The sequence below is a fragment of the Mustela erminea genome, chromosome 13 (assembly GCF_009829155.1).
Source record: "Mustela erminea isolate mMusErm1 chromosome 13, mMusErm1.Pri, whole genome shotgun sequence".
In the NCBI taxonomy this organism is placed as follows: Eukaryota; Metazoa; Chordata; class Mammalia; order Carnivora; family Mustelidae; genus Mustela; species Mustela erminea.
The window spans coordinates 19,303,905-19,329,855 of record NC_045626.1 but is presented as its reverse complement, the minus strand read 5'-3'; the positions used below and the strand labels follow the sequence as shown (position 1 = coordinate 19,329,855).

Sequence of the window (25,951 nt, the reverse complement as noted above, 5' to 3'; positions counted from 1 at the left end):
CCCTATTCATTTTACAGGTCAGTATAAACGTGTAGCCAAAACTAGACAAGGACACTAAGACAAGAAATATTATATACCAATCTTAGTTATAAGCATAAATAGAAAATATTAGAAAACTAAGTCCAGAATATTCTTTTTAAGAAAGTAAAGCAAATACATCATGATCACATTAATTTTATCCCAAAAATACAAGAGGGGTTTACCATAGGGAAGAATATAAATGTCACTCACAACATAAACAGATTAAAGGGCATTTAAAAGTAATTTAAATATGTAGAAAAAGCATATGCTAAAACTCAGTATCATTCATGATAAAACTCTTAGCAGGGTATGTACAGAAGGAAACTTCCTTAATAAAATATCTATCATCATCAAAGTCAACAGGGAAAATCAGGAAAAAGACAAGGGTATCTATTATTACTGTTTCTACTTAACAATATACTTGAAGTCCTACACAGCACAGTAAGACAAGAAAAAAGGAGGAAAAAAAAAACAGCCAAATATAGGGGTTTCAAAGGAGAAACAGCAGACCTGCCATTATTCACACATGATATAACGACCTATAAAGAAAACTCTAAAGAAAAGACAAAGACATTTTTAGAATTAATAAGAGTTAGCGAATAGCTAAATATAAAAATCAATATACAAAAAACAATTGCATTTATATATTCCAGCAACAAACAATTTGGACATTTAATTTAAAAAACCCATTAAAAATAATAAAAGGGAGTCTGGGTGACTCATTGGTTAAGCAACTGCCTTTGGCTCAGGTCATGATCCTGGGATCCAGGGATCGAGTCCCACATCAGGCTCCCTGCTTGCTGGGGAGTCTGGTTCTCCCTCTAACCCTCACTCCTCTCATGCTCTCTCTCTCTCTCTCTCTCATTCTCTCTCAAATAAATAAATAAAAATCTTATAAATAGTAATAATAAAAAATAAGTTATCTAAGAATTAAATCATCAAAAGGCATGCAAAACCTCATGAAGAAAATTCCAAAACCTTATTTTGTGATACCAAGTAACAGCCAAAGAAATGAAGTGATGCTTAAGTGCAAATAATCTTATTAAAAATATATTAATGCTCTCCAAGTTGATCATTAGTTTCCATGTAACTTTAATAAAAGTCCCTAAAAGGCTTATGAAAGACCTTGATAAATTTATTTCGAAATGCTATGGAAGAACATAAGCCTCCAAATAGCCAAAAGTAAAGCATGTACATATGTGACAAAAGAAGGAAGAAAGACTTTACCTATCAGATACCAAAATGTAGTATAAAACATATGATAATTTAGTACTGAGGCAAGGGTAGACAAACTGACTAAAGATGAGAAAAAAGAACTCACAATGGAAGACCCTTACAAATGTAGAAACTTAAAATATTACAGAAGTGACATTGTGGATTCCTTGGAAAAGGAGGAACTTTTCGATAAATGATTCTATAACAAATGGCTATCAAGACATTTATGGAAATGATAGAATTGGGTCCATGCTGCCCACTCTATAAAATCAACCCCAACTATATTAAAAACTTAAAGGCAAAAGTCAAAACCATGAAAGCCTTTTCAGAAGAAACATATAAGGGCATATCATCATCACCTTGGAGTAGATATGAACTTTCTTACTATGACACAAAACATGAAAAAGGTACAGGGGAAAAAAATGAATATATTAATTTTATGGCTTTCTATATAGGTCACAACATAAGGGAAACTCTTTGCAGCATGTATGACTGAGAAATAATTAATATGCAAAAATGTATTAAGAACACCTACAAATCAATAGGAAAAAAAACAACCCGATAAAAAAAATTGGGGGTGGGGTAAGACTTCAGGGGAGAACAAACACAAATAATAAACAATACATACATATAAGATTTTAACCTCATTAATTTTCAGGAAAATGCAAATTCTAAGACCTCAGTGAGATACATTTTATATCTTACACTGACTAGATTGATAATGTTTAAGACATTTGATAACACCAAAGATGGACAATCATATGTATCAATAGTGATAAACTTTTAAGTTAGGAAGAGTGTAAATTGGTAACAAACTTTGGAAAACAATTTGGCACTATCTTGTCATTTTAAACATTTGCATAAGTCTACAACCCAACAACACAGATATCTACCCTACAGATATCAAAAAACATGATCAAGACATTATCAAGAGATGTTCAAGAAATTGTGTAGTTCAAAAAAAAATGACAATTAATCCAAAGGTTCATTAACTTAATCATGAACAAGAAAGTGCATAAGTAAGTTGAGGCATATTCACCAGCAGTGAAATGAACTAATGCTACATTTAACAACATGGACAAATCTTAAATACATAATACCCAATGAAAAAAGTAAGTAACACAAGACAGTGTAAGAATGTTACCATTTTTATACTTCTCTATCAAGTAAAAACCAAACTTATTATTCAGAAATGCAAATATATGTCATAAAACTACTTAAAACAAAACAAAACAAAACAAAAACCCAAGAGAATATTTACCTCTGTCAGGGAAGACCAGAGGATGTGGATAAGAAAGGAACCCACAAGGAGAGGCAAATGATCTGATTCTTACACTGAGCGATGGGTCTAGAGGTCTTCATTCATTCACTAAACTTCATAATTTATATATGCTACATGCATTATTTTGAAGGTATCAAGCATTATGAGATAGAGTGTGTTTTGAAATATTTCATTGGTATTAGACTTAAAATAAAACGGGTATGGGTGGAAGGGTTTAGAAGTAGCCAGTGTAGACAGCAATTGACAAAAACTCTTGCTATGAAGGAGAGCAAGAAAGAGGATGGTGCTCAGAAGGGAATGTGAATGAGAATGAGAGTTTTTACTTGGTTTGTTACATTTTTGCTTTGCTTTTAATTATGAAATATTTCAAGCATAGAGTTGATAACCATAACATTCTATCATTAAAAAAAAAAATTATAAGGCACTGCAGATACTGTTAAAGCAATCTGCGTGATCTCCTCATCCCAAAAGTTAAGTAATTATATTCCATCTTAGTTTTTAACTGAGAATGGCTAATGCATGCCTAGATGCTGAAGGAATTCTCCAGGGGGCAGGAACAACACGTAAGTGCTGTCCACTTCTATCAACATTACCTGCCAATTCATCAGCAGCAAGGCACATGCTCTAAGGAGTTATCCACCTGGCGCAGACGGATCCATGACTCTCTCCTCTCAGTACCCTTCTGAGGAAGAACACACAGAGCTCTTGGATTGCAGAGCCAAGGGTTACCAACTGGCACTGAAGTCAGGATCCAACCCATACTCAGAGCATTACCCGAATACTTTAACTAGCTGGCCTTAAGCAAAGATGGGAAGGAAGGCAGGAAGGAAGGACAGGCTATTTTTATCTTTAACTTGAACATTAAATATAACAAAAGGATGGCAGTATTTTTCCTAACTAAAATGGACTAAGAAATATACTGGTCCGACATGTGACTCCCAATAGCAAACAGTAAGATTACTGAAAAAAATGGAGGATGTGAGGCAGAGAAAGAGGTGGTCAGAGTAAAAAAGGGAGGTCTTCATTAGAAAAATGGAGGCGGACGATTCCCTGGGACTTGTAAAAGCGGGAAACTTCATTTTGTTACTAATCAAAAAAGAACTGTTGATTTCCCCCCAAGGGTCACCTCGGACAAAATACAATCAAATAATGGTGTTTTGATCTCAGACACAGTTATCATATAAATCAAAGCCCCCTCGTCATGGTCACCAGCAAAGGCACTCAACAATACCTCGTATACATGCTATTTGATACCTGACTTCAGGCATTCAAGGAATTCCACAGATTTAGCCAAGCCATCGTAATGTTGACCAGTAATAAAGACAGAAGCTATAGGAAGCCTAAACAGTGCATAATTACTGTTGACCACTGAGTAAGAAAGAAGAATCCCTCTTGCCCGCTTCTTCCACTCCCACCTCTGTACCCTCACTCAAGAGAATTGTGAAATCCATCTACCACTTGCCTTGGGGGGTAAAAAAAAAAAAGCAGTTCTAAAAAAGCAGTGGATATCCCAGGGCAGTTGAAATAGATCTCACAGTTCCTTTTAGAAGGTACAATAGATTTTCAAGTATTAAGTTATGAAAAGGTTCACCAAAAAAGAGCAAGTGCCCAGTATGAATGTTCCCTCCCCAATGGGCTAAAGTTAATAGATATCCAAGAAAGTCTGTAGTCAATTCTCTGACTGCACCACCTATGCTGTAGGACCCGCAGCCCCATCTCTCATCTGTATTTCTGAAGCCTCACAACTGGTTCGGGCCACCCATACTGACTCCCCTTGAGACCTGCGTTCTGGGCTGCAGCCAGAGTATTCCAGGCACGAATCTGACTGGCAGCACACTGCAAAGGCACCCTATTGCTCAGCCTTACAAGGTCAGGTCTCTACACTCCTCCCCAGCCTCACTCAGACCATGCTCTAGTCCCCAGCCCAATCACCATGATCAGCTCTCTACCCCGCCAACTTTGCCACTTCACAACCCCTCCATCTCTCAGACCTCAGATCGGGTGTGTCAGCCTCAGGAGAGCTTCTCCCGACCCCTCAGCCTGGTCAAATATTTCCACGGCATATTTTTCCAATACTCAGATGTAGAACTTGATATTTCTTTGGTTGATTATTCAAGTGAATGTCTGTCTCCCACATTTAGGCAATGTAGGAAGAGATCTATCTCGCTCACCATTTTATTCCCAGCACTCAGCGTGGTATCTGACACATGGTAGATGCTCAATAAATAATTATTTAATTTTAAAACTAAATGAATAACTTTACTGCTCATAAATTGTAAGAATAAATATTAAAAAATTCAAGCGTGAAAATAAGAAAGACAATCATGCATATCTAGTGTCCTTGTAGTAAATGAGCATTACCTCTAAATCCAAAACTCTCATTTCTGCTCAAAAAGGACAAATGGAATATAATTACCATTGCCTCCCAAAGAATCTCTGGTATTAAATTTGAAAGTATATTCACAACAATACTCTCCCAAGTCCAATTTCCCTAATCATTGGAATCCATTCTCCTTTATACTCACATAGAATACACATGTACACAAATTCCAGTGTCCCTGTGCTGCAGCTGGAAATGTGAAGTCTACACTTAGCTATTTTTTAAAGTTTCTTTTCAAGAAGTCTAATTCTGGATGTCAACACCACTTATTTTAAAGTCCTTTCTTATTGAATCAGTATAGAACTTCCACCTCGCAACAACAAAGTCATGCTTGCTCTAACTGCAATGCTAACATTGACATTTGTTCTTCTTTCCATCACCACAGTATCTAGCTCTGTAATTTGTCTTGGTTCTCCAAAACATCTACTGAATTAATGAATGAATGAGTAAATGAAAGCTAAGAATTCTTGATAATACTATTGTTATTCCAGTGAAATACATTCACACTGAAAAAAAAAATTACATTCATTCATCCCTTTCACTTTCCAAAGCCTTCAAAATTCTTTAAACAATCAGTCCTTATAAACAGTACAGGAATTTTTTAAGTCAAATTAGTTAAAGTAATTGTAGACTACTTTTCACCTTATCCAATGCTACCAAAATTACTAAGGATGAAAGTGGGACAGGGCAAATGTATATCCCATGTATGAGAAATAATTCTACATACACTAGAGAGATAAACTGAATAAGAGGTTAGGAAAATCAGGGGAAATATGGTGTCAAAAGAAAATCAACCTGTGGCTAACAGTAACCAGATGAAGAATCACAGTGCCCACAAGAGTAGAAAGACATTCAATGGTTTAGGATACCAGTTAGTAGACAATGATGTTCAAGAAGGCACACAACAAAGAATGATTATTCAAACAAGGACTGAAATTGATATTCCTTGGTCTTTGCTTTCCAAACTACAAAACTGGGTTATGTATGAAATTGTTTAGTCAATCTTGAAATATTATTGTCATCTGATGACCAAAACTTTTCCTCTCTGAGTTTAAAGTTGTAGCATTGCAAAATAGTTTTACTATGAATCCCTTATTTTTGAAAGTGAAAGATAACTTTTGGGGATACATAGGTTCATAACTGACATTCCTTAAAAAAGAATCTAGAATATTCTCTTTGTTATAAAATTTTGATTCTACAATGTCGCAAATACAATCATACATTAATAAGTTCTTCTTAAGCCACTTGAATTTTTTGGCTTCTTGTGGAAATTGAAAGCATGTGTTACACACTGAAATACTTAGATGTCACAAGGAAAAAGACATTTCAATCTGAAATCATCAATACTCAAGGAGAGGATGGTATTTCTATATATTTTTTCCTATTTGTGATATAATTACAATAGATTTTAACCAAAGGAATATCTGGCCACTTCATAACATTTTTTACAAAAACTGTGTAAGTTTTGCCTAGGATCACAGTATCTTTGAGAATGTCTCCTTTAAATGGATTTCTGAATGTATAATAAGGCAATAATAACTATCACATTTCCCTGCTAGCTTTTGAACCAAAAGAGGTGGTTCAGGTGGTGGTGATGATAGTGGTAATAATAAAATTATAATGATGAATTCTTGCAATCTGAAAATATTGTTAAGTATGGTAAAAAACCCTTACTAAGTTTCACTGGAAAGTTTCAAAGTATTTTTTCAGCTTTAAGATGTATGCGTTAAGGTTCAATCGCTTTGTCAAAATGAAGCAGCTACTTAGCAGCAAACACTGCAAAAGAATCTAGATTTCCAGAATCCAGTTAAATAAATAATTTTCTCCACGGTAGCTATCATTTTGGCTCAAGAAACTTTTCATTGCTGAATGATATAATAGGAAGAGTCTGGACCTGCAAACATAAAAAGTATGATTTCCATCCTGATACTGCCATTAGAACACATACTTTTGGAAGAAACTAGATTATAATCATTAATGCCCCTGTAGAAATCCTAAAATCAGGAAAGGGGGAAAAAAAAAAAAAGGTTTCCAAAATAGGGACACTGCGTGTAGAATTCCTTGCAGGTGTCCAGACCAGAGCTGACTCCACAGCAGAGGTGAGGAGTCTCTCTGTCTCTCTTTCTCGAGATATCTGTAATCATCTTTTGCAATAGCCTTCCTCTGTGTCTGCTTCACAGGGGACCTTGACACAAAATGCTCAGTCCCAATGCCCCCATCCATCAAAATGCTTCTCCTCTCCTTTAAGGATCGGAGTTGATCTGTCCATGAAGCCTTCATTATTTACTTTCCTCCAAAAGAAATAATTTCTATTTGTCTAAACTCCCACAACATAAATGGCATTCGTCTTTTGGACACTGATTATTAATTTCATATGTGGTTTTCTAGCCTTTCCTGTCAGAATCTATGCCCTCTCAGGGCAGGACCTATCTCCCTAAAGTCCCTTCTATCTTATAATTACTAACACAAGGGTTTGAGCGTAACAGGTACTACAAATATCTACTAGGTGAACCATCAACAAGAATTATGATAGGAAGGTAAGTAGCTAGATGGAAACAACATTCTATCTCTATGGCCAACACATTAAAACCTGAGGGGGTAAAACAGAAGCTATGTATGCTACAAGTCTCCAGATAGTGAGAGGAATAAATATACCTTTCGAAACTATACATTATCCATTTTTACTCATCATAAGTAGATATAAAAGTCATCACTGACAAGGTACACCAACTTGCATGTTTTCATGTCTTGTTCCTCAGCATTTCACAGAGAATGAAACTGTAGTGTCCAGAGCTGTTATTTCAATATCCTCTTTTCTATAAGCTAGGTCTTTTCCTAGTTTAACAGACCTTAAATATCTTGTATTTAAGTCTTGGCTTGGGAAATTTGAAATTAAAAACCTTCCATTTGGATGCTCTGCAATTCAGCTAAGTACCTCAAAGGGGAATGTTTAAATTAATGGAAGATTAAAGCAAGGAAGAGCATTCTAAACGGCATTCTCTAATGGGGTTTTGTCACCACCTTCTCTGTTTTATTGGGAAAATAGTCTTTTCCCGGGGGGCTGAAAGTTTATATGCCAAACATCAGTCAAAGTTTAACTATTTAAAATTAAAAATGTCAGAGAGAAAAAAAAGTTTGTAATGGAAATGCTGACATGCCGTGAAGTAAGGAGGCATAAGCAGGTGCTCCTGGAACCCAGGGTCATAATTCAATCAAGCTGTATTTTGACGTCATCTGTTACAGAAAAAAGCCAAATGGTTTATGAACAGCACCAGAACCCCCGAGATTAAATTACAGTCCTGATATTTAATCATGGGTCTTACTTTGTTATTTTTAATAACACAATACATTTTAACAGTTATTCGTCAACTGCCTTAGCCAAATTGGAACACATGATGACAAGTGAGCTGGATTATGATGTCCATCTCCCATAACCTAAACTTTTATTATTTTTTCAGAAATGGAAGATTATACACGTTTTCCTCTTCTTAAGAAACATACAGTTGGTACCAACTGATTGAGTCCAAACTTTAATTAAAAGCAGCAAGGGGTCCCTGACCAGCGGGTCAGGACATCTGTATTTCTGCCCCATTATAGCCAATAACCAACTGTAAGATTTGGGCAAAAGACACTTACTCCTCCCAAGCCTTGGCTCTTCACCTAAAAAATAACAGAGCATCTCTAAAGTCTCTTATAAATCTAAATTTCTATAAATTAGTTATTTTAAAATCAATATTGTGTAGTTCCTTTGCGATTCCCTGAGGATCTAAATGCAAAAATTTTATAGCTGAAAAGTTGATGAATTTTTAATTCCATTAAAATGACTCTGATCTAAGAGGCATTTTAGCACATGAGGATTTGTAAGCTAAAATTTTTAGAGGCAATCAGCAAATGAAACAGGTTCCCTAAAAAGTAACGTACAAATACTGCTGAACATGTGAAGAGTTGTTTGCAAAACAAATCAATACAGGCACATCCAACAATGGATCGCAGTTAATAAACTACATATAGTAATTACCACCAATGGCAGTCTAGAAAGTCATTCATTAAATGTTAATTGTCACACAAAAGTACAAAAGCATCCATTTGAACAATCTTGTGGCTGCACCTTTAAATAAAATACTTTCTTACGGTCCTGAAATTCATCCATATAAACTGATTTTAAACACACCTGGGTATTTGATATGCTGATTAACTAGGCCTTTATTTATTTTGGAAATGAAAGCAAACATGACAACCTTTTTTCAACACTTTTGCTACTCCAACAAGTCAGACACTAAATAAAAGATACATATATTGCTTATAACAGAGAGTCAACCAATCTTCTCTAAAGATTAGATGAGTACCTCTCAATAGTCTCTCTCATAAGCACTGGGAGGCATGTGGTTCAAAAATATCAACCTAAGGGAGCCTGAGTGGCTCAGTGGGTTAAAGCCTCTGCCTTTGGCTCAGGTCATGATCCCAGGGTCCTGGGATAGAGCCCTGCATCAGGCTCTCTGCTCAGCTGGGAGCCTGCTTCCCCATCTCTCTCTGCCTGCCTCTCTGCCTACTTGTGGTCTCTGTCTGTCAAATAAATAAATAAAATCTTTAAAAATATATATATATATATATATATATATATATCAACCTAAAACCATGTGCAAACTCACCATTGAGTCTAAATGGGCTCCCAAGTGTAAGCTTATAAAGGTGGTGGTCAACTTTGAAAATTTCATTCAGAGTAATAAGAAACCATTGATATAAATAACCTTTTAAAAGAACACAACCCTATGATATGCTATACTTTCTCTAATACTTAGTGCTATCTAATTAACTTGGACTAACACCTGGTCATAAAATATAGCTCATAAAATGAAAAAATAAGGAAAGGGGGATTTGTTTTCTGTTCCTACCTAGCTTCAGTTTGATGCTCTATCTGGGCGAGATCTGACTTACTCAACATATAGATTTATATTCTAAAGGTTTGGCCAAGAACATTTTGGTTCAAGACTTGTAAACTGAAGAACATTTCAAAACACACCATGTTCCTTATTAGGCAACTTGAGATCTGTTATCTTGGCTTATGGGAACAGATCTAAATAGCATCATAATACTAAACGTTGAAAATCACAGGCCTGGGGCCACCAGGACTCAACTCTATGCCTTGGACGAGGTTGCAAACTTCCAATATAAAATGTAGTTTACCATTAGGAGTAAATGTTTGATCTGTAAAGCTTACAAAATTACTTTGTTTATCATAGCAGATGAAAGCAAAAAGGAATAATTTTAAGCTCAAAACAAAACTGTTTATATGACAGTCTTTACTGCTCCATGATTCTAAGCATTTAAGACAGATTCGAGCAATTAACAGCATAAACTTTCATTACATAGTTCTATTATATATGTTTATGTGACTTAGCTGTTCATCTGTTATTTAAGTGATTTTCTCATTACAATAGTAGGGTAAAGATAATTTGCTGATGCTGTCAAAAATGTTAAGCATTTCTGTCTCAACAGATCTTGGATCCCCACGCTTGTTTAATGCATTTTATTTACTTAAGTCAGTGTCAAATAGAGTACTGCTTCTTCCTTCTGAATTTAGAAAACGTAACATTTTAAGCACATGTCTGGTAATAGACACATCAAAACTTCCAAACTGCTTATTTTAGTGATGCAGATGGAGTTCAGGATTATTGTTCTTGAATATTAAGTTTCAAAGATCTAACAATGAACTGCAAAACTTTTTTTTACACTTAAAAATAGTAAATCTTTATTTTTTAGATATTAACAGAGCAGGCTCGATTACCTCAACTTTTGGTTTGATGAGGTACACAAAAATAAGTGAAAACAAAGTATTTTCATGGGCACCCATGCAGACTGTCTATCCACAACAGAAGGAAAGCACAACTTTTGAAAGATCTCCTATATTCTCCTCATAATAATAATAATAATAGACTAAATTACAATGCAATCCAACATAAATTAGAAAGCCAGCTTATCTGGATACTAAGGCAGGAAAAATATCACGGTTTATACCATTATCTCAAATATGTTTTTTAAAAGTGCTTATCTACTCTAAAGATCAGGAATAATATTACATGCCAAGCCTCAATAATATATTCTCATGTCTACATAATCTTGAAAAATAATCTATATCAGGCTATGTGTGTATGTGTAAAAAGGACACTGAGTTAAGCAGAGCTGGGTTTACAATTGATTTATCACTGGCTGCCTTGAGAGCATGTCATTGAACATCTCTGAATCTCAGTCTCCTCATCTATGAACTGAGCATGGCAATCCTTGCACCTCATGGCTCTTGTGAGGACTCAAAAGATCCAATAAACATAAGGTGCACAATACGCCACTTCACATATTAAGAAGCACTTAAATTTTGTCAGTGTCATGCCCACCCAAACCTTATTATTCAATTTGGTATCTTGCACATAATCACAGGGGAGGTCACGTGAAAGAGATTGATCAATAATCCAAAATACAGTTCTAAACCTTAAAAAGCATTCAAAGGGCACATGCAGAAGCAGTAGCAGCACACACACACCCTATACCCCTATTAAGCAACACAGATTATAGAAAAACAGAGTAGTGGAGCCAGAGTTATTCCCTTAAAGGATGTGCAGGGCCAGAGAGAATCAGCAGATCAAAACTTGTGTTTTAGAATAGCAAATAAAGGCACAGGTGGGAACCTCAGCTTTCTTCGACTGCACAAGGAAGGCACTGGGCTGTCTACTCGTAAGGGGTTGCTATCCCCCAAATTCTATGATTCTAGTATAATGGGTTTAGTGCCACTTTACTTATTGTTAAATCTACTAAATTACTCCACTCCTTACAAAAACGCCCTATCACCATTGTGAATTGTAAGGCGGTTTTAAAACGTACGCATACATACAAATACACACACAAACACACACACACACACACACACACACACACAAACACACAGTTAAATGATTCTTTCAACAAATGCCTTTAAGGAGAGATACATTTTTTTTTTCACACCATAACCATGAACTCAAACTGTTACGGATAGAAATTCAGGATGCTGACCATTTGAATTTTCTCTGTGATATGAAAAGCACCCATTGGATCAATTGTTTTCTCCCTGAATTTACTAAATTGATGTGTCATTTTGGTGTTATGTGCACAGAGGTTAACTAACCTGTATGAACATCAAACAATGTTTCTCCTCTTCCACAAATGACCACAACAAGGATGTGGTGAGTTTGACTGCTGCTCTTAATCGTTCAAACACCCATTCATTTGGCAATCTTTGACAAACACTGAACACCTAAGTAAAACTAAACAGTTATGGGGGGGAAAGCTCAACTTTTAAACTAAGGAGGAAGATGTAATATCCATCACAGACGAACTGTAAATATATGTAACAGATGTGACAAGGGCTGTTCTTGAGTATAGATCATTTTAGTGGCCCAACTCGAAAACTACTTTTTAAAAAGATGCCAAAGCCAGTATGTTTCTCTTTTGCTCATAAAGACTCAAAGGTAACCAAATAAACTATATTTTTGTTATAACAGAAAATAAAAACCCCTGTTCATAAATGAATTATAGCCCCTAGGTGCATTTTTTTTTCCTTTTGGTGATTTTGCCACCCTACTTTTTAACAAGAATAATTTTCCAATCATCCAGGCATGTGTATGTTTTTAGTTTGTTTTTAAGAACAATGATATAACGGATATTAAATCCCTTTGTGTAAGTTACCATATAGGTTATAACTATTTCTTAAAAATAATTCCAGAGCCCATCAATTCATTCTGTTAAGGTCATGGAAGCTCTGAACCACCATGGCTGAATTGTTTTAGTGCTCTCTGCTGAACACCTGCAAACATCAAACAAAAACTGCTGGTCCTTTCCTGGGTTGACAAAAGCCTTTCATGTGAAAAATGCTCCCTGGGAATGTCAGGCTGTAGCTCAGGTTACATTCCATTCTCCCTAGCAGCCTCACCATTTCTTAAGGTGGTAGGGAAAACCATGTTTGTGAAATGAAAGATTAAATGGAATATGGCCACACTTTACTTTCATTCCCACATTGCAAACCACAATGGTGCATCCTATATTAATCGATTCAAAAGCTATTGGGAACTTTATGCATGAAATATCACCATGCCTCACTTTGAAGAAATATGGCTGGTTTTGCAAATATGAACAGTTTACTTACAGTCTGGGTCTTTTTTTTCTTAGACCCAAGTTTCAAAACTACCCATGAAAGGGACATCTGAGGCCACTCAAGACAATGGATATTAACCTGCAGCAAATTTAGAAAATTATTTCTCTGTCCAAAGTTTCCTAGTTCATCCTTCCAGTTAAAGAGCAAAGTACAGTTTTACTGATTTTTCTATTTGATATTCTAAAAAGAGATTTATCTTTGTCGTAGAGTGGAAATATAAGCCATTTTTTTCACTAATAGCTCTGTGTTCAAATATGTCTTGAATAGATGAGAAAAACCAACACTACAATCTGTACTCCATATATTATAGTCACCAACATACCACAGTGGATGAATACCCTGCATTTTCAATCCAGCTGCCAGAACAAAATAGCCACTGCACTTTTTTACCTTTACAAGTAAACATTTGGGCCTGAAAACTGCCAACTGTGGTGCACTGTAACTTAGTGCTCAGCACCTTAAAATAATCGCAGCATCCTCATTAGAAATATCATAACATGTCTTACTAAGGATAAAGTCTCTTCTAGGATTATGCATGTGTGTGTGTACTTGTGTGTTTGTGTGTATAGATAGATAGATATATTTGTCTTAAGAACTGTGTAAGTTCAATATATAATCACTTACTAAAATGCATTAATACATATTCATACTTATCAAGCCTGTACTCTCTGTAAACATTTAAACATCATAGCAAAGGCTGTATTTAAATGTGAACACAAAAAAGGGACCAGATGCACAGTTGTCTTTTTAAATGCAACACAATTTCATGCTCCTAAATTACTTTACTTTATTAAACCATACCTAAGCTGATACACTTAAGTTATTCCAAATGTATCAGTTTTACACAGTGCAAAAGAGTTTTTTGCACTTTGAAAGCAGTCTATCTCTGGGCCTTTCTGACATAATCTACTTTTAGATTTAAACTGAATACACATTTTCTTAAGTAAAATCATAAAGAAAATTACTGTCAGAGATAAAGTTAGTTACTGTTTTGATACTGTCTAACATGAAAAATTAATTTGTCTACAAGAGATATTATACTGATCTGTACTTCAAAGTTACGTAGAGAATATAATACCAAAGTTTGGAAGGCATAATACCAAGACAACAAAAGATGTGAAGTCCCTTAATGGAAAATATAACAGGGTCCAAGGCAGCAAAACACAAAGATATGGTCAATAGTACTTTTAACCAAAGTGGACCCCAAAATTTAAAAGATAAAATAGATTTATAGGAGGCATCTTATAGTCTCTAACATTATAAATCAAATTATGGAGTTATAACTTAGTCTTATGGGAGCCAGAAGAAAGAGAAGTAACTTATTCAGAAATGAGCAACTTTTAAAAGCCATTGATTTTATAGAAGCATACCAATTATACATATCACAAAGATCAACAGATTTCTGTCATTGCCAGAGCATCAAATGAAAATTAAGAGATGTGAAATTAAATTCAACAGTTAACAGAAAATTCCACTGGCATCTCACAGCTAAAAGACGTCAACATTTACCAGTCTGACTTAAGAGTGGTACTCAGTCTAATGTACTGTTATTACCACTGCCAGAACTCCTAAAATACTACAGCTGCTTAAAAAGTGTAAATGGATCTAAGCTTAAACCTAAAGGATAGCAGGCAACCATGTATGCTTCCTTCCTATATGAAATTCACTGGACCAAAAAAAAAAATTTTTTTTAAATAAATATGATATTTTCAGTTTTCACTTTAATAAGAGACCTTCAGGGAGTCCCCTATTAAAACTCCTCCTTAGATGCCAGATAATCATTGCGCACACAGATTCCTTTGTGAATAACGCTAACATCTTCTTAAAGCATCACCCAAAGACCTTTCATTTATAAAATGTAAAAGTCCTTCCATATTTGCAACTTTAAATAGAGTAAAAATTCACTGCACAAGGAAATGCTTAGAGGAAAAAATAGCTAAAGCACCAAAAAGAATATTTTAAAGATAAATGAATTCATATTTTGCTCTCAGAGAGCAAGAGGCTCTCTATTTACAGCTAGGGTTTACTATGCAGGATTCATCTGCAAAATTAAGTGCTCACTTCTTTAAAAGGGTTAATTATACATAGTACCTAATAATTAATATTATTTACAAGGGATTTTCCCTTTTTTTGAAAGTTAGTTTTTCCCCTCTATTTTCAAATAGGGAAATAAATTCATTTTCCCCATGTCAACACTGGCCTTATCTTCACATGTCTGATTACAACTGTATTAGAAAATTGCTTTTAAATTAAGTAATGGAATTCTGAGACAGTTTCCTTGATTGATTAAAAAAAAAAAAAGCCCTAATTTTAATTTTGCAAAAGATAACATTTTGTGTAAGCTATACTACTGATGGATAATGAAATAACCGTATCATTACAGGCTAAAATTTCAATGACTTTTTCAGAATACTTCAACAGAGCCAAAAATATACAGAGTGAATAAACAGCTAAGAACATTGAACTACACGCTAAGAAAAGAATTTACATACTTGAGCCAGTAAAATGTCCACTCGCCAAAGAAGTTGGTCCATTTTTCCCACTGCTCACAGGAGGTGAAAACATCTAAAAGAAACAAAGAAATATTACTGTCAAAAAGAAGACATTTGTGCCTTTAGAGTTTGTCAAAGATCTTTCACACTCACCAAATAGCTTAAGAGTTTAGGCTAAAGGTTCATTTTAGTAAAATACATCACCATCCAACTTAAAACCAAAACAAGCTTAACATTACCAGTCACCTCCCCCCCCCAACCCCTTTACCACTCTGTCCTGTTCCTTTTTCCTCAGATTCATTAGATTGCCAGCACTAGGCAATACTGCTACACTTTAAACAAACACAGTCCCCATAATGTTATCAAGATTCAAGTTGGAGGGCAGCGGCCTCTCTAGAAAACACTAGTTTTACAAAGGAGAAGAACAAAGTTGTTTGTTTTATATTGAAAACCTTGGCCATAAACGTGGCAATGTCCATTTCCATCCCGTATAGGATTTGCCTGTCATATGTGAACCCAAATAAATATAAAAGTGCCACCTGCACTAAATTCTCATTTCGTCTCTAACATGAGAGCAATTTGTAGCAAGACTCTCTCTCTCTCTCTCTCTCACTCTCTCTCACTCTCTCTCACTCTCTCTCTCTCTCTCTCTCCCTCTCACTCTCTCTCTCCAGCATTTATTTCGACCCTAATTGGTTTCCCTCTTCTTCGACGTATCTAGTGGATAATGCGCACCTTCCCTGAGTCAGAGCCTGCAAAAAGCAAAGGAACGAATGGAGAAAGTGCAGCAAGCAGAAAGGGGGCTACAAAGCTGCCTAGGGCTACATTTCCTGGCAAAACTTCCGAAAGCCATTTCTCCAGAAGAAGGTCCAGAAGAGCAACAGCGGCAGCAGTGGCAGCAGCGGAGGCGGCGGCGGCGGCGGCGGCGGCGGCAGCAGCAGCAGCAGCAGCAGCGGCAGCGGCAGCAGCGGCAGCGGCAGCAGCAGCAGCGGCAGCAGCAGCAGCAACATGAAAGAGCCCCACTTAGAAGGCGGTTTGGATTTTATTTGTGTGTTTTGTGGATTCTTTTTATTTTGCTTTGCAAATGCATCTTACACCAAACTCATCTGGCATTAAAAATGAATGAATTCCCCTGACAGGTCTGGGACTTGGTTTGGGAAAGGGAAGCAAAGGGATGGAGAGGGACCAACTACAGCCGTAAAACTCCACAAGTGTGTAAGTTTGGCTTCGTGCTGATATCACGACTGCGAAATTTACCAAAACAGTCTAAAGGAGTCTAAGGAGTGTATGATGCTCGGTACACATACACGAGTTTTCAGAATCCTAGGAAAAGACGCAACTAAGAGGACTACAGGTCCTACGAACCCAAAGCATCAATTTAAAACTTTAAGAGACAACTGGGTCTCCTATTTTCTCTTCTCCGTTTCCAGAAAAAAAAATAAAATAAAACAAAACAAGTAGTATGCAAAGTAGTATGAGTACTCTCATGTTCAGATAAAGCCAGGTTTTAGGGTTGTCTGTTTGTCCTTTCATTTGGGGTGAGATTCCATTATTTTGGAGGTCCGGTGGGTAGGGAATTCAAGGCAAGTAATTACACTCTGGGGGGGAAAAAAAAAAAGCCTGAATCGTCCATCACACCCAAAAATTGTAGTTATCAAACTTATCAAAAAGACCTTCGTGTTTGCCAAGGATTCAGCCAATTAAAAATTATTCCTGTCCTTTAGACTACTATTGGTTTCTAGCTGAAGTGTTTGGGTTTTTTTGTTTTGTTTTGTTTTGTTTTTCACAGCTGTTGTTAGTTTCCACCGTTCTTTCTTACCGCACTGAAATCCAGTAAATCACTCAGCTCTTTGTCCGTCCCTAAGGCAGCCATTCGCTGTTGGTGATGCATTTTAGCAAAATCACACAAACCTAGAAACATGGAAATAACCGCAATCAGAAAATCCAGTCCCAATCCTTGGAGAAAACACAATCGGATTTTTGGAGACTGGGGGGGTTGGGGGTGGGGATGTGGGGGCGGGCGGGATTAAGGTGGAAAGGAGGGAGGGATGGGAGAGTTTGTTGGTTTTGTTTTGTTTGTTGTTTTTTTTTTAAGATGGAATAGGCAGCAATAGCAAAAAAAAAAAAAAAAAAAAGCGATATTGATATTGTATTTCCAAAGAGACGATCAAAACTGGTAACATCCACTATAAAACCAAATCCGGGAAGGGAAAAAAAAAAAAAAAAGCCGCTCTTCAGCGCATCATTTTATGCAACAGGAGGTAGAGCGAGAAATGAATGGATCACAGAGAAAAGAGAAACTACTCAGAACGATCCGGTCTCAACTTTCCCCCCACCCTCCACCCCACCCCCCCTCACACACATTCACACACTCACACACACGCACACACACTCACACACACCACTCCCCTCTGCATTTCAAAGTAGCTATAAAGAAATTAAAGATGAGCGTCTCTGGAGTGAAAACACGTCCAAAGGGGGAGGGGTGACAGGGTCGGCGAAAGGGGGGGAGCAAAGTGGAGGGTCGGGTCCTGTAATTGTCCAGCACCCTAATTTGTGAAAGAAAGGGTTGTAAAAATTAAAGTCAGGCCCTTGGCAAAGTCATCGGTCCCTCCAAGTGGCATTGCTGGGGAGGGGGGGCGGGGGGGTAGAGATGAGGAGGAGGGAAGAGGCGCGGGAGGGGAAGGGGTGTCTCTTCTGGGAGCGCCGGGAGCCAGGAGCCCGCCGCTCGGGAAGCGCGGAGCCGCGTGCGGAGCCGCCGAGCCCCAGCCCCGCGCCGCCCGGCGCTTCTGCCCGCCGAGCCCCGCCGGCGCCGGTACCTACCGCCCGCGCGCGAGAAGGGGCTCTCCGTGCACCGCCGGCGCCGAGGCGGCGTTCATGTCTAACCACTGCCTCCACCACCACCACCTCCTCCTCCTGCGCCCGCGCCCGCTCCTGCTCCTTCCCCGCCGCCGCCGCCGCCGCCGCCGCCACTACAGATCCGCAGACACACAGCCAAGATCCCTGACTCTTAACACCAACTCTCTTCTCCGGGGAGGGGAGGGGACGAGGGAAGGGGGGAGGGGGAAACACGCCGAGGCGCACGGAATTGCAAGTTCAGCAAAGAAATGGGTGGGGGGGCTCCGGCGGCGAGACGCGGCTCACTCGGGTCGGGCTGGCTGGGATGCACACACACACACACACACACACACACACACACATACACACACACACACACCCCAAAAAAATCTCAACACCTCCCCCGCCTCGCAAAAAAATACAAACGAAAATTCGTCGAGCACCTCATTTTCCCTCAGATCGTCAGTTACAATCTGAAGCCTGAACAGTTCAGTTTTTGCTCGTTTCATCCATCGGAGGCACTTTGAAATTTATTCGAGTTTACATCCCCTCACTTCTTTCTTTCTCTGACTCTCGTTCCCTCTCACTCACACATCCACACACAGCAAAGCAAGTTTATACTAGGCTGCAAATACACGTGATGCAAAAAGACTTTGCCAAGAGGAACAATATTTTTCTTTTCCATATATAAACCAAACCACATTTTGCTGGGGAGATTTTCATTTCGGTAGTTTTGCACTGGGGGCGAAACCTAAATTGCATACTTTCTTTCCCCTCCCTTTTAAGTCACAGATTAGTATAGCTGCAAACTTCGCCAAAAAAAAAAAAAAAGGCAATTTTTGAGGGTGGATGTTGTTTTGTTTTTACACTTGAGTTCCTAGCCACGCTAAGTCCCCGTTCGCCAGCACTATAAGTTTTGAATTCAACATTTACCATTGCAGGCCTTGCATGCTCTTAAAACATACTTTTTCACATCACTTTTTAGGATTAAAATTAAGCTTCATAATTCTATCGTTTCATAATAACAACCGTGCTTTAACCAGTATATGCAACATACGCTATTTTAACGTGTGTTAAAATACACATTCTAGAAACCCTGTAATTGCTAGATGTGCAAGTACATACACAAAATGCATGCACACACTTTTTCCCATTGGCAATTATTTAATAGATTGTTCCTTTTGTTTTAATAAAACATTGGGATCGACATTTTAAAAATTAAATTCAATTACAAACAGTTTACTCTGACAGCAAATTGTAACGTTACCTTAAATGGCCACAAATATGCTCACAATATTCCAAGGAAAGTGACTTTAAAAAGAAAGACAAAAATCTTCTGCAAGTACTTAGTATCTCACATGTGTATCCCCCAAAAAAGTATTTTAACTGGTACTCAGTTCTGCTCCAGGGATATCCACAGAATACAAGATTATGCACCTGGCTCTGGTTTTTGCATTTTCCACCATAAAACTGCAACAAAATTCCCTCCCCCAAAAAAGAAATCATTAAAAAAAAAAATCCAACAACTTTTTCTTATTGTTTATAAAAAAAAAAAATCAATACAGGATAGTTAGAATTTTTCCTCAAACAAATCTTGTTGGTGGGTTTTTTTTCTTCTCCTCTTATAAAGTCTTAAACTTGTTCCAAGTTTAGAGGTGTCTCATCATCATCATCCTCCTCCTCCTCCTCATCATCACCATTGACTCCCCCGTGGAGTCACATTGATAATAATAGGTTTCCCTGAAAGATACATTGTAATCCATTCACATCCGGGCACTGCGGGCTTATAAAGAGAAGGCGCTGCGGCCGCGGCTGCTCCTCCAGACAATGACTGGGGAGGGGCGGGGCGGGAGCGAGCGGCCATAGAGTAGTAAACAGAGCGCCTAGAGAGGCACCTAAGATGGCGGCGCGTGCGGGCCACGCCTCCTCCGGGATCGGAGGCGGGTGGTTGGGCTCAGTCTGGTGTCGCGCGTGGGGCCGAACCGTAAGGGGTCTTGAGGTTGGGGCTGTTCGCAGGCCCCGTGCTCCTGTGCGCTGCTTCTTGTTCGCTTTTCTTGGTTCTCCCTATTTTTTGTTTTTGTATTTTTGTTTTTTGGGTGGGTTTTTGTTTTTTTTTTTAACTTAGAAGTGTAGTTTCCAAAATAAATTAGGCATTACACGCCACGGATTTCCTCAGGGGAGTCAGATCCCCTGGCTCACCCTGCGGGGAGGCGGGGGAGAGGCCGCGCTGGCCCCACCAACAAAAAGAGAGCCCGGATTCTTTGGCCGAGTGGAGCCAGGCCTCTTAGCCACGCTTGTGCAGCGTGGGGGAAAGGCCGCTGAACCAACTGGTAGTTCCTGGGCTTGAAGAGGGATGAGGGTCCTCTCCTCGCCACCCCACCCCATCTTTTTCTAGGACCTTAGAAGAGAACTTTCTAAGACTAGGAGGTCTTCACTCAGAGTGGACTTGAGTTTACAAAGTCGTGGACTCAAATCGAGTTTGTACCACGAACCACTACTGACCCATCTTAGAGTTCTGGCCAAGCGGTTACCTTCTCCAGCCAGCTTTCTGGTCTGTGACTTGCAAATAAGGATGACTTTTACGAATTTCAGGAGTGAAGGGGTTAAAGATAAAGACGGAGCCACCACAGAAGAAAACTTCCCTTTCCATCTAATTCCTCGCTGAACCAACGGATACCGCTGATCTAGTCCACGGATTTTAAAGGGAGCTTTCTCTGTTCCACCAGGGTATTAATCCTCCCACGGGAGAAAAGCGAGTAATCATAATGATGGGTTAACACTTACATAGTGGGTTTACTATGTGCGAAACCCTGTTCTAAGAATTTTTCAAATGTTGGTTGCTCTAATCCTGAGAATGACTCTAGAGGGTATTTTTAAAATATTTTTATATTATAGGGGCGCCTGGGTGGCTCAGTGGGTTAAGCCGCTGCCTTCGGCTCAGGTCATGATCTCAGGGTCCTGGGATCGAGTCCCGCATCGGGCTCTCTGCTCAGCAGGGAGCCTGCTTCCTCCTCTCTCTCTCTCTGCCTGCCTCTCTGCCTACTTGTGATGTCTCTCTGTCAAATAAATAAATAAAATCTTTAAAAAATATATATTTTTTTATATTATATATTTTATATACAGAGAATCAGAATCAAGCAATGCTGAAGAACTTGACTCAGGACACTTTGGTAAATGACACAAACCTGCCTAACATTACACAACTTTATTAAGTGATAGAACCTACCTTTGAAGCCAGGCCGTCTGGGATCAGAGTCAACATTCAACCACATTCCTATACCATCTGGCAGCAGGAACCACCTAATCCCCATTTTCTGATGCAATTTTGTGGCAGTAACAGAGTTCAGATTAATTTTTAAGACCTTTAATTTATATGTAAGTTTTTAGAAAACAAGAATTAGGGCATTTATAGTTTGTTTCCTCAATATTCACACATTGTGAGGATTTCTGTCATCTATCACCATTCCAGGTCCTCATCTTAAAATAAATTTTACATGTAAATACCACTTTATACTGTATTATCACTGCATTATCTGTGATTCTCAAAGTAAGCCTCTACAGGGTTATACTGAGATGATGTAATAAAAAATTCACAAACATTTGCTTAGGAGAAATATTCCACTGGTTCTACCTCTAATCAGCTCCATGACCTAAGGCTTGAGGTCAATGTCTTACTGTAAAATATAAAGGCTAGAAGATAATCCCTTAAGATTCTTTCTAGTTTCTAGTTAGATTGTAAGAGTCTCCCTCTCCTGAATTTCAAGGGGAATAAAGGATCTGTCCAGGAAAAAAAAAAAAAAAAAATGATACAATCAGGTCTGAAACCTAAATGCACACAACTGATTGCTACCTTTTTTTTTTTTTAAGATTTATTTTATTTATTTGAGAGAGAGAGAGAGCCGGAGAAAAAGCAGAGGAACAACATTGGGAGAGAGGTAACCTCCAGCCGACTCCCTGCTCAGCATGCAGCCTGACCAGGAGTTCAATCTCACAACCCTGAGATCATGACCTGAGCTGAAATCAAGACTTGAACGCTTAACTGACTGAGCCACGCAGGCACCACTAGCACACTTTTTTTTTTTTTAAACAACACCCGACAGTCAAAAAACCATGTAACCCCCTTCCTATATTAAAGTCAGGGACAAATGTGGATTGCTTTTGTTTTTGTTTTGTTTTTTTTCCCCCTGAACTATCAGAAGAATAGATATATCTACAGAGTTATACTTAAGAAGATTGGAGACAGCTTAGAAAGGAAGACTCAATTTTGTGAAACTTGGATAAAAAGGTAAGTGCAGCAGATATGATTTGGATGTCTCTTCTAGTTACAGACTCCCTTCCTTAAAAACCTGTCCATAAATCCTGATAGAGAGGTAGAACTTGGTGTGGGTACTACATGATTCTTTCCTATCCCAGTCTCACCAAGCTGATTGGATCATAGAAACTAAAAGAGGAAGATTGACAGTAGTCTATGGTGAATGATAGATCTGACTTGTTGGAGTCAGCTGGCCAGGGCTGGTGCCGGGAAGCCAAGCCATGTGAGCCCTGGTTATGGGGAAACAAGAACCATGAGTAAGCAGAAACTGCTCTTTAGATAAGAAAGATTTTGAAGGTTCTGAGAAAAGCAGACAACTTGAGTCCTAGGAAGAAATGAGTAGAAATACTTTCCCAATTATTATGAGGGTCACTTTGCCCCTGTCCCTAAGATAGCTGACTTCTGCAGGGTTCCCCTTCCCCCCCTGAGCTAACCTGAGTACTTTTCTGATCCTTGCCACTGAAGAATTGAGAATTTAGAAAAGCAAAAGATTCTTTAGATTTCAGCATTTCTAAACAGTCCTTAACATTAAAAAAATAATAATAATAAGTGGTGACCACTATTCTAGAGTATAAACACCATTCCACTTCCACATGGTAGCAATTCTACCCAATTAATTGTGCCACATAATAGGACAGTACATACAAATGTCATTCCCTTTCTACTGTGTTGTGACCTTGAGCAAATTTCACATCTTGTCAGAAGCAAAAAAAATTAACTTGTCTTCAATACTTTACATGACTGGTTAAAATCAAATGAGATGGTAGAGATGAAAGTACTCTGAAAATAACAAATTATTATGAAATGTAAGGCATCATTATATTGCATAAACTAAGTTGATGCCTAAAGATCACGTTTAATTCATACGAGTATGGAAGGAGTGGCAAATATTGAAACCCAATGAGTCACAGAAAAGGACAGACATTGAAGGGGGCTTGGACCAAACCCTTGAGTTTAGTTCAAGATTTCAAGGTCACATCACTAATGAGTTACAGAGGCAGAAGTAGCCCTCCAGTAACTGAACGCCAGTCTAGAATGCCATATCATTCCTCTTCAGATTTCATCCACTTGGATCTCCCCCAATATTGTCCATGTTAAAATAAATGAGCAGACAAAACTATACACACATTCTGCTCCTTGATGATCTCAAGAAGTTCATCCAGAAATTCAACAAATGATTTTTGAGTGCCTACCTCATGTGAGCATTTCTTCTTTTAGGCCCTGAGGCAAATATGTAGCCCCCCCCCAAAAAAAAGTCACACTGATATAAAAGTCAAGGACAGGCTTGACTGAATGGCGAAGTCACCGTGAACAAGACATGGCCTGTGGGAGCTGTGTAGAAAAGGAAGGGCTATCCCAGTATAAATTTAGGGCACAACCATCAAGGACCCCAGACTGGAGACCCACGGACACTGCAAGGCTGAGTTAGAAAGGCAGGACAGAAGAGGAGGGATTAGTCAGCGTGTGTGGCAGAAGTCCGAAGCTTCATGATGTATGCATAATCCCACCTACCCAGGGCCTTTGCATTTGCTGGTTCTTTCTCTTGGTGGCTCACACAACTGGTTTCCTACCATCCTTCTGGGCTCAGCTTAAACCTTACCTCTTCCTAGACACCTTTCTAACCATTCTGCCTAAAGTAAGCACCACTTTTACTATTTTCTGCCACATCAACTTTATATCCTTAGTGGCACCTTTCTCATTCGCATTCATTGTTAATATGTTTACGTTTAGATAGCCTATCTTCACCGTCAGACTGCAGACTCGGTAATGCAGGTACCGTAGGAATCTTGTTCACTCTATTTTCCCACAGCTAATGCAATGCCTGGCACATATTAAGTATTTGATAACTATCTGTTACATAAGTGGATCAAGAACCTGTCTTTATTCTTAGGACTCACACGTTATAGTGAAGAGTATAGCTTTCATACCTTTTCAAATCAGGCTCTCTTTAAGGTTTCCTGTTAGTTTGATTTCATTGTTGGTAAATGTTGCTGGCGAATATTCAGTGGGATGTGAAACAGGCCACTGGCCCCTTGTCACCTCAATCCCAGACCCTAAAGGATTGGGTCATAGTATTGCTTCACTACTGTAACATTTTATGGATGAGACACTGAGGCTTGGGAATGCAACAAATTTCCTGAAGTCACATAGCCCCTACATGGCAGAGCTAAGATTCAGAAACAGGCCGACCATGCTTCTGTTTACAGTTCAGTGGCATGTGTCATGGCTTTAACAAGCTTAGGAAACCATATGGTTAACAAACCATAACAAACCTTCCTTATTGGACCTAGGCACACAAAAGGGCAGAATTTTTATTTTAGCTATTTTTAGATGTTTTGGGGGTTTGGGAAAGGGAAAAGTTAAACAAACAAACAAACAAACAAAAAAACCCCAAACCTCATTCTTAGTGTCCACAGAGTTTTGTTAAAAAGGACTCCAAAGATTTAGTGCCAGCTTTCTGGAAGATTCCCTTCTAATCATAAAACTGTTTCCTTTGCTATAGTTTGAAAATAAAGGAAAATAAGGCAGCAACAGAGTCCCAGAGGAGAAACAAAGTTGTGTATAGACCATTTGGTCTGCTCCCTGATAGTCTCATCCTCTTTGTGTGTCCTGCAGGTTTAAAAACTCAACATGTGCAGATGTTTTCTGCAGTTGGCCATGACCTCAAGCCATGGCACCTGTCACTGAGCTAGAAAGATGATCTACCTGTGTCTGGGTCTCAGCTCTTCTCTGGGCTAACCACGTGATCTTGGGCAGTTGGTTGTATCCCCAAGCTTCAGTTTCTTCATCCACAACATGGGTATAATAACCTGCCAAAAAGTTATTATTACACATTAAATATAAGAGTATTAGCAGATGAACTTGGCATAGTGCTCATACAGCGACGGTAACCCAGCAGTTGTAATACATACTCTTCAGTGTCATAGTTTTCAAATTTCCGCCTCAACTCTTTAACGTTCAGGAGATTGATTTACTGGGTTTGTTCAAAGTGAAATAGAACAACATACGTAATACCAACATGCATTGCATGAATGAAGAGTAAGCGTTGTTTTACAGAAGGCTGTTCCGAGTGAGTCTATACAGCATAGTGTGCACAGAAAGTTACTATAAAAAAATATTTAAAGCTGCCACTTTAGTAGGTGGGCTTCATTGCTTTGCGAGCAAAGGTGTTCATGAAGCATATCCTGGGATCATAGTAGAGAAGATAAATGAAAGCTGATCACCTCCTCAT

General features: G+C 38.4%; 1 protein-coding gene across 11 annotated transcripts in view; it reads right to left on the bottom strand.

Annotated features, from left to right (window-relative positions):
• Positions 1-19,825, bottom strand: part of TCF4 (transcription factor 4) — a 348,714-nt gene extending 328,889 nt beyond the window's left edge. For 3 of the 11 annotated variants that reach the window (XM_032311427.1, XM_032311425.1, XM_032311428.1), the window contains exons 1-3: positions 18,393-18,591; positions 17,389-17,480; positions 15,570-15,642 (exon numbers count right to left, since the gene is read on the bottom strand). In XM_032311427.1, the coding sequence (XP_032167318.1) occupies positions 15,570-15,642; positions 17,389-17,460 (145 nt within the window). In that variant the 5' untranslated portion in view covers positions 17,461-17,480; positions 18,393-18,591. Of the gene's footprint in view, positions 1-15,569; positions 15,643-16,304; positions 16,322-17,388; positions 17,481-18,392; positions 18,592-18,850; positions 18,988-19,674 lie in introns of those variants that run through there. The other 8 variants (XM_032311426.1, XM_032311436.1, XM_032311422.1 and 5 more) reach the window with 7 other exon arrangements.
• Between the last annotated feature and the right edge of the window lie 6,126 nt (positions 19,826-25,951).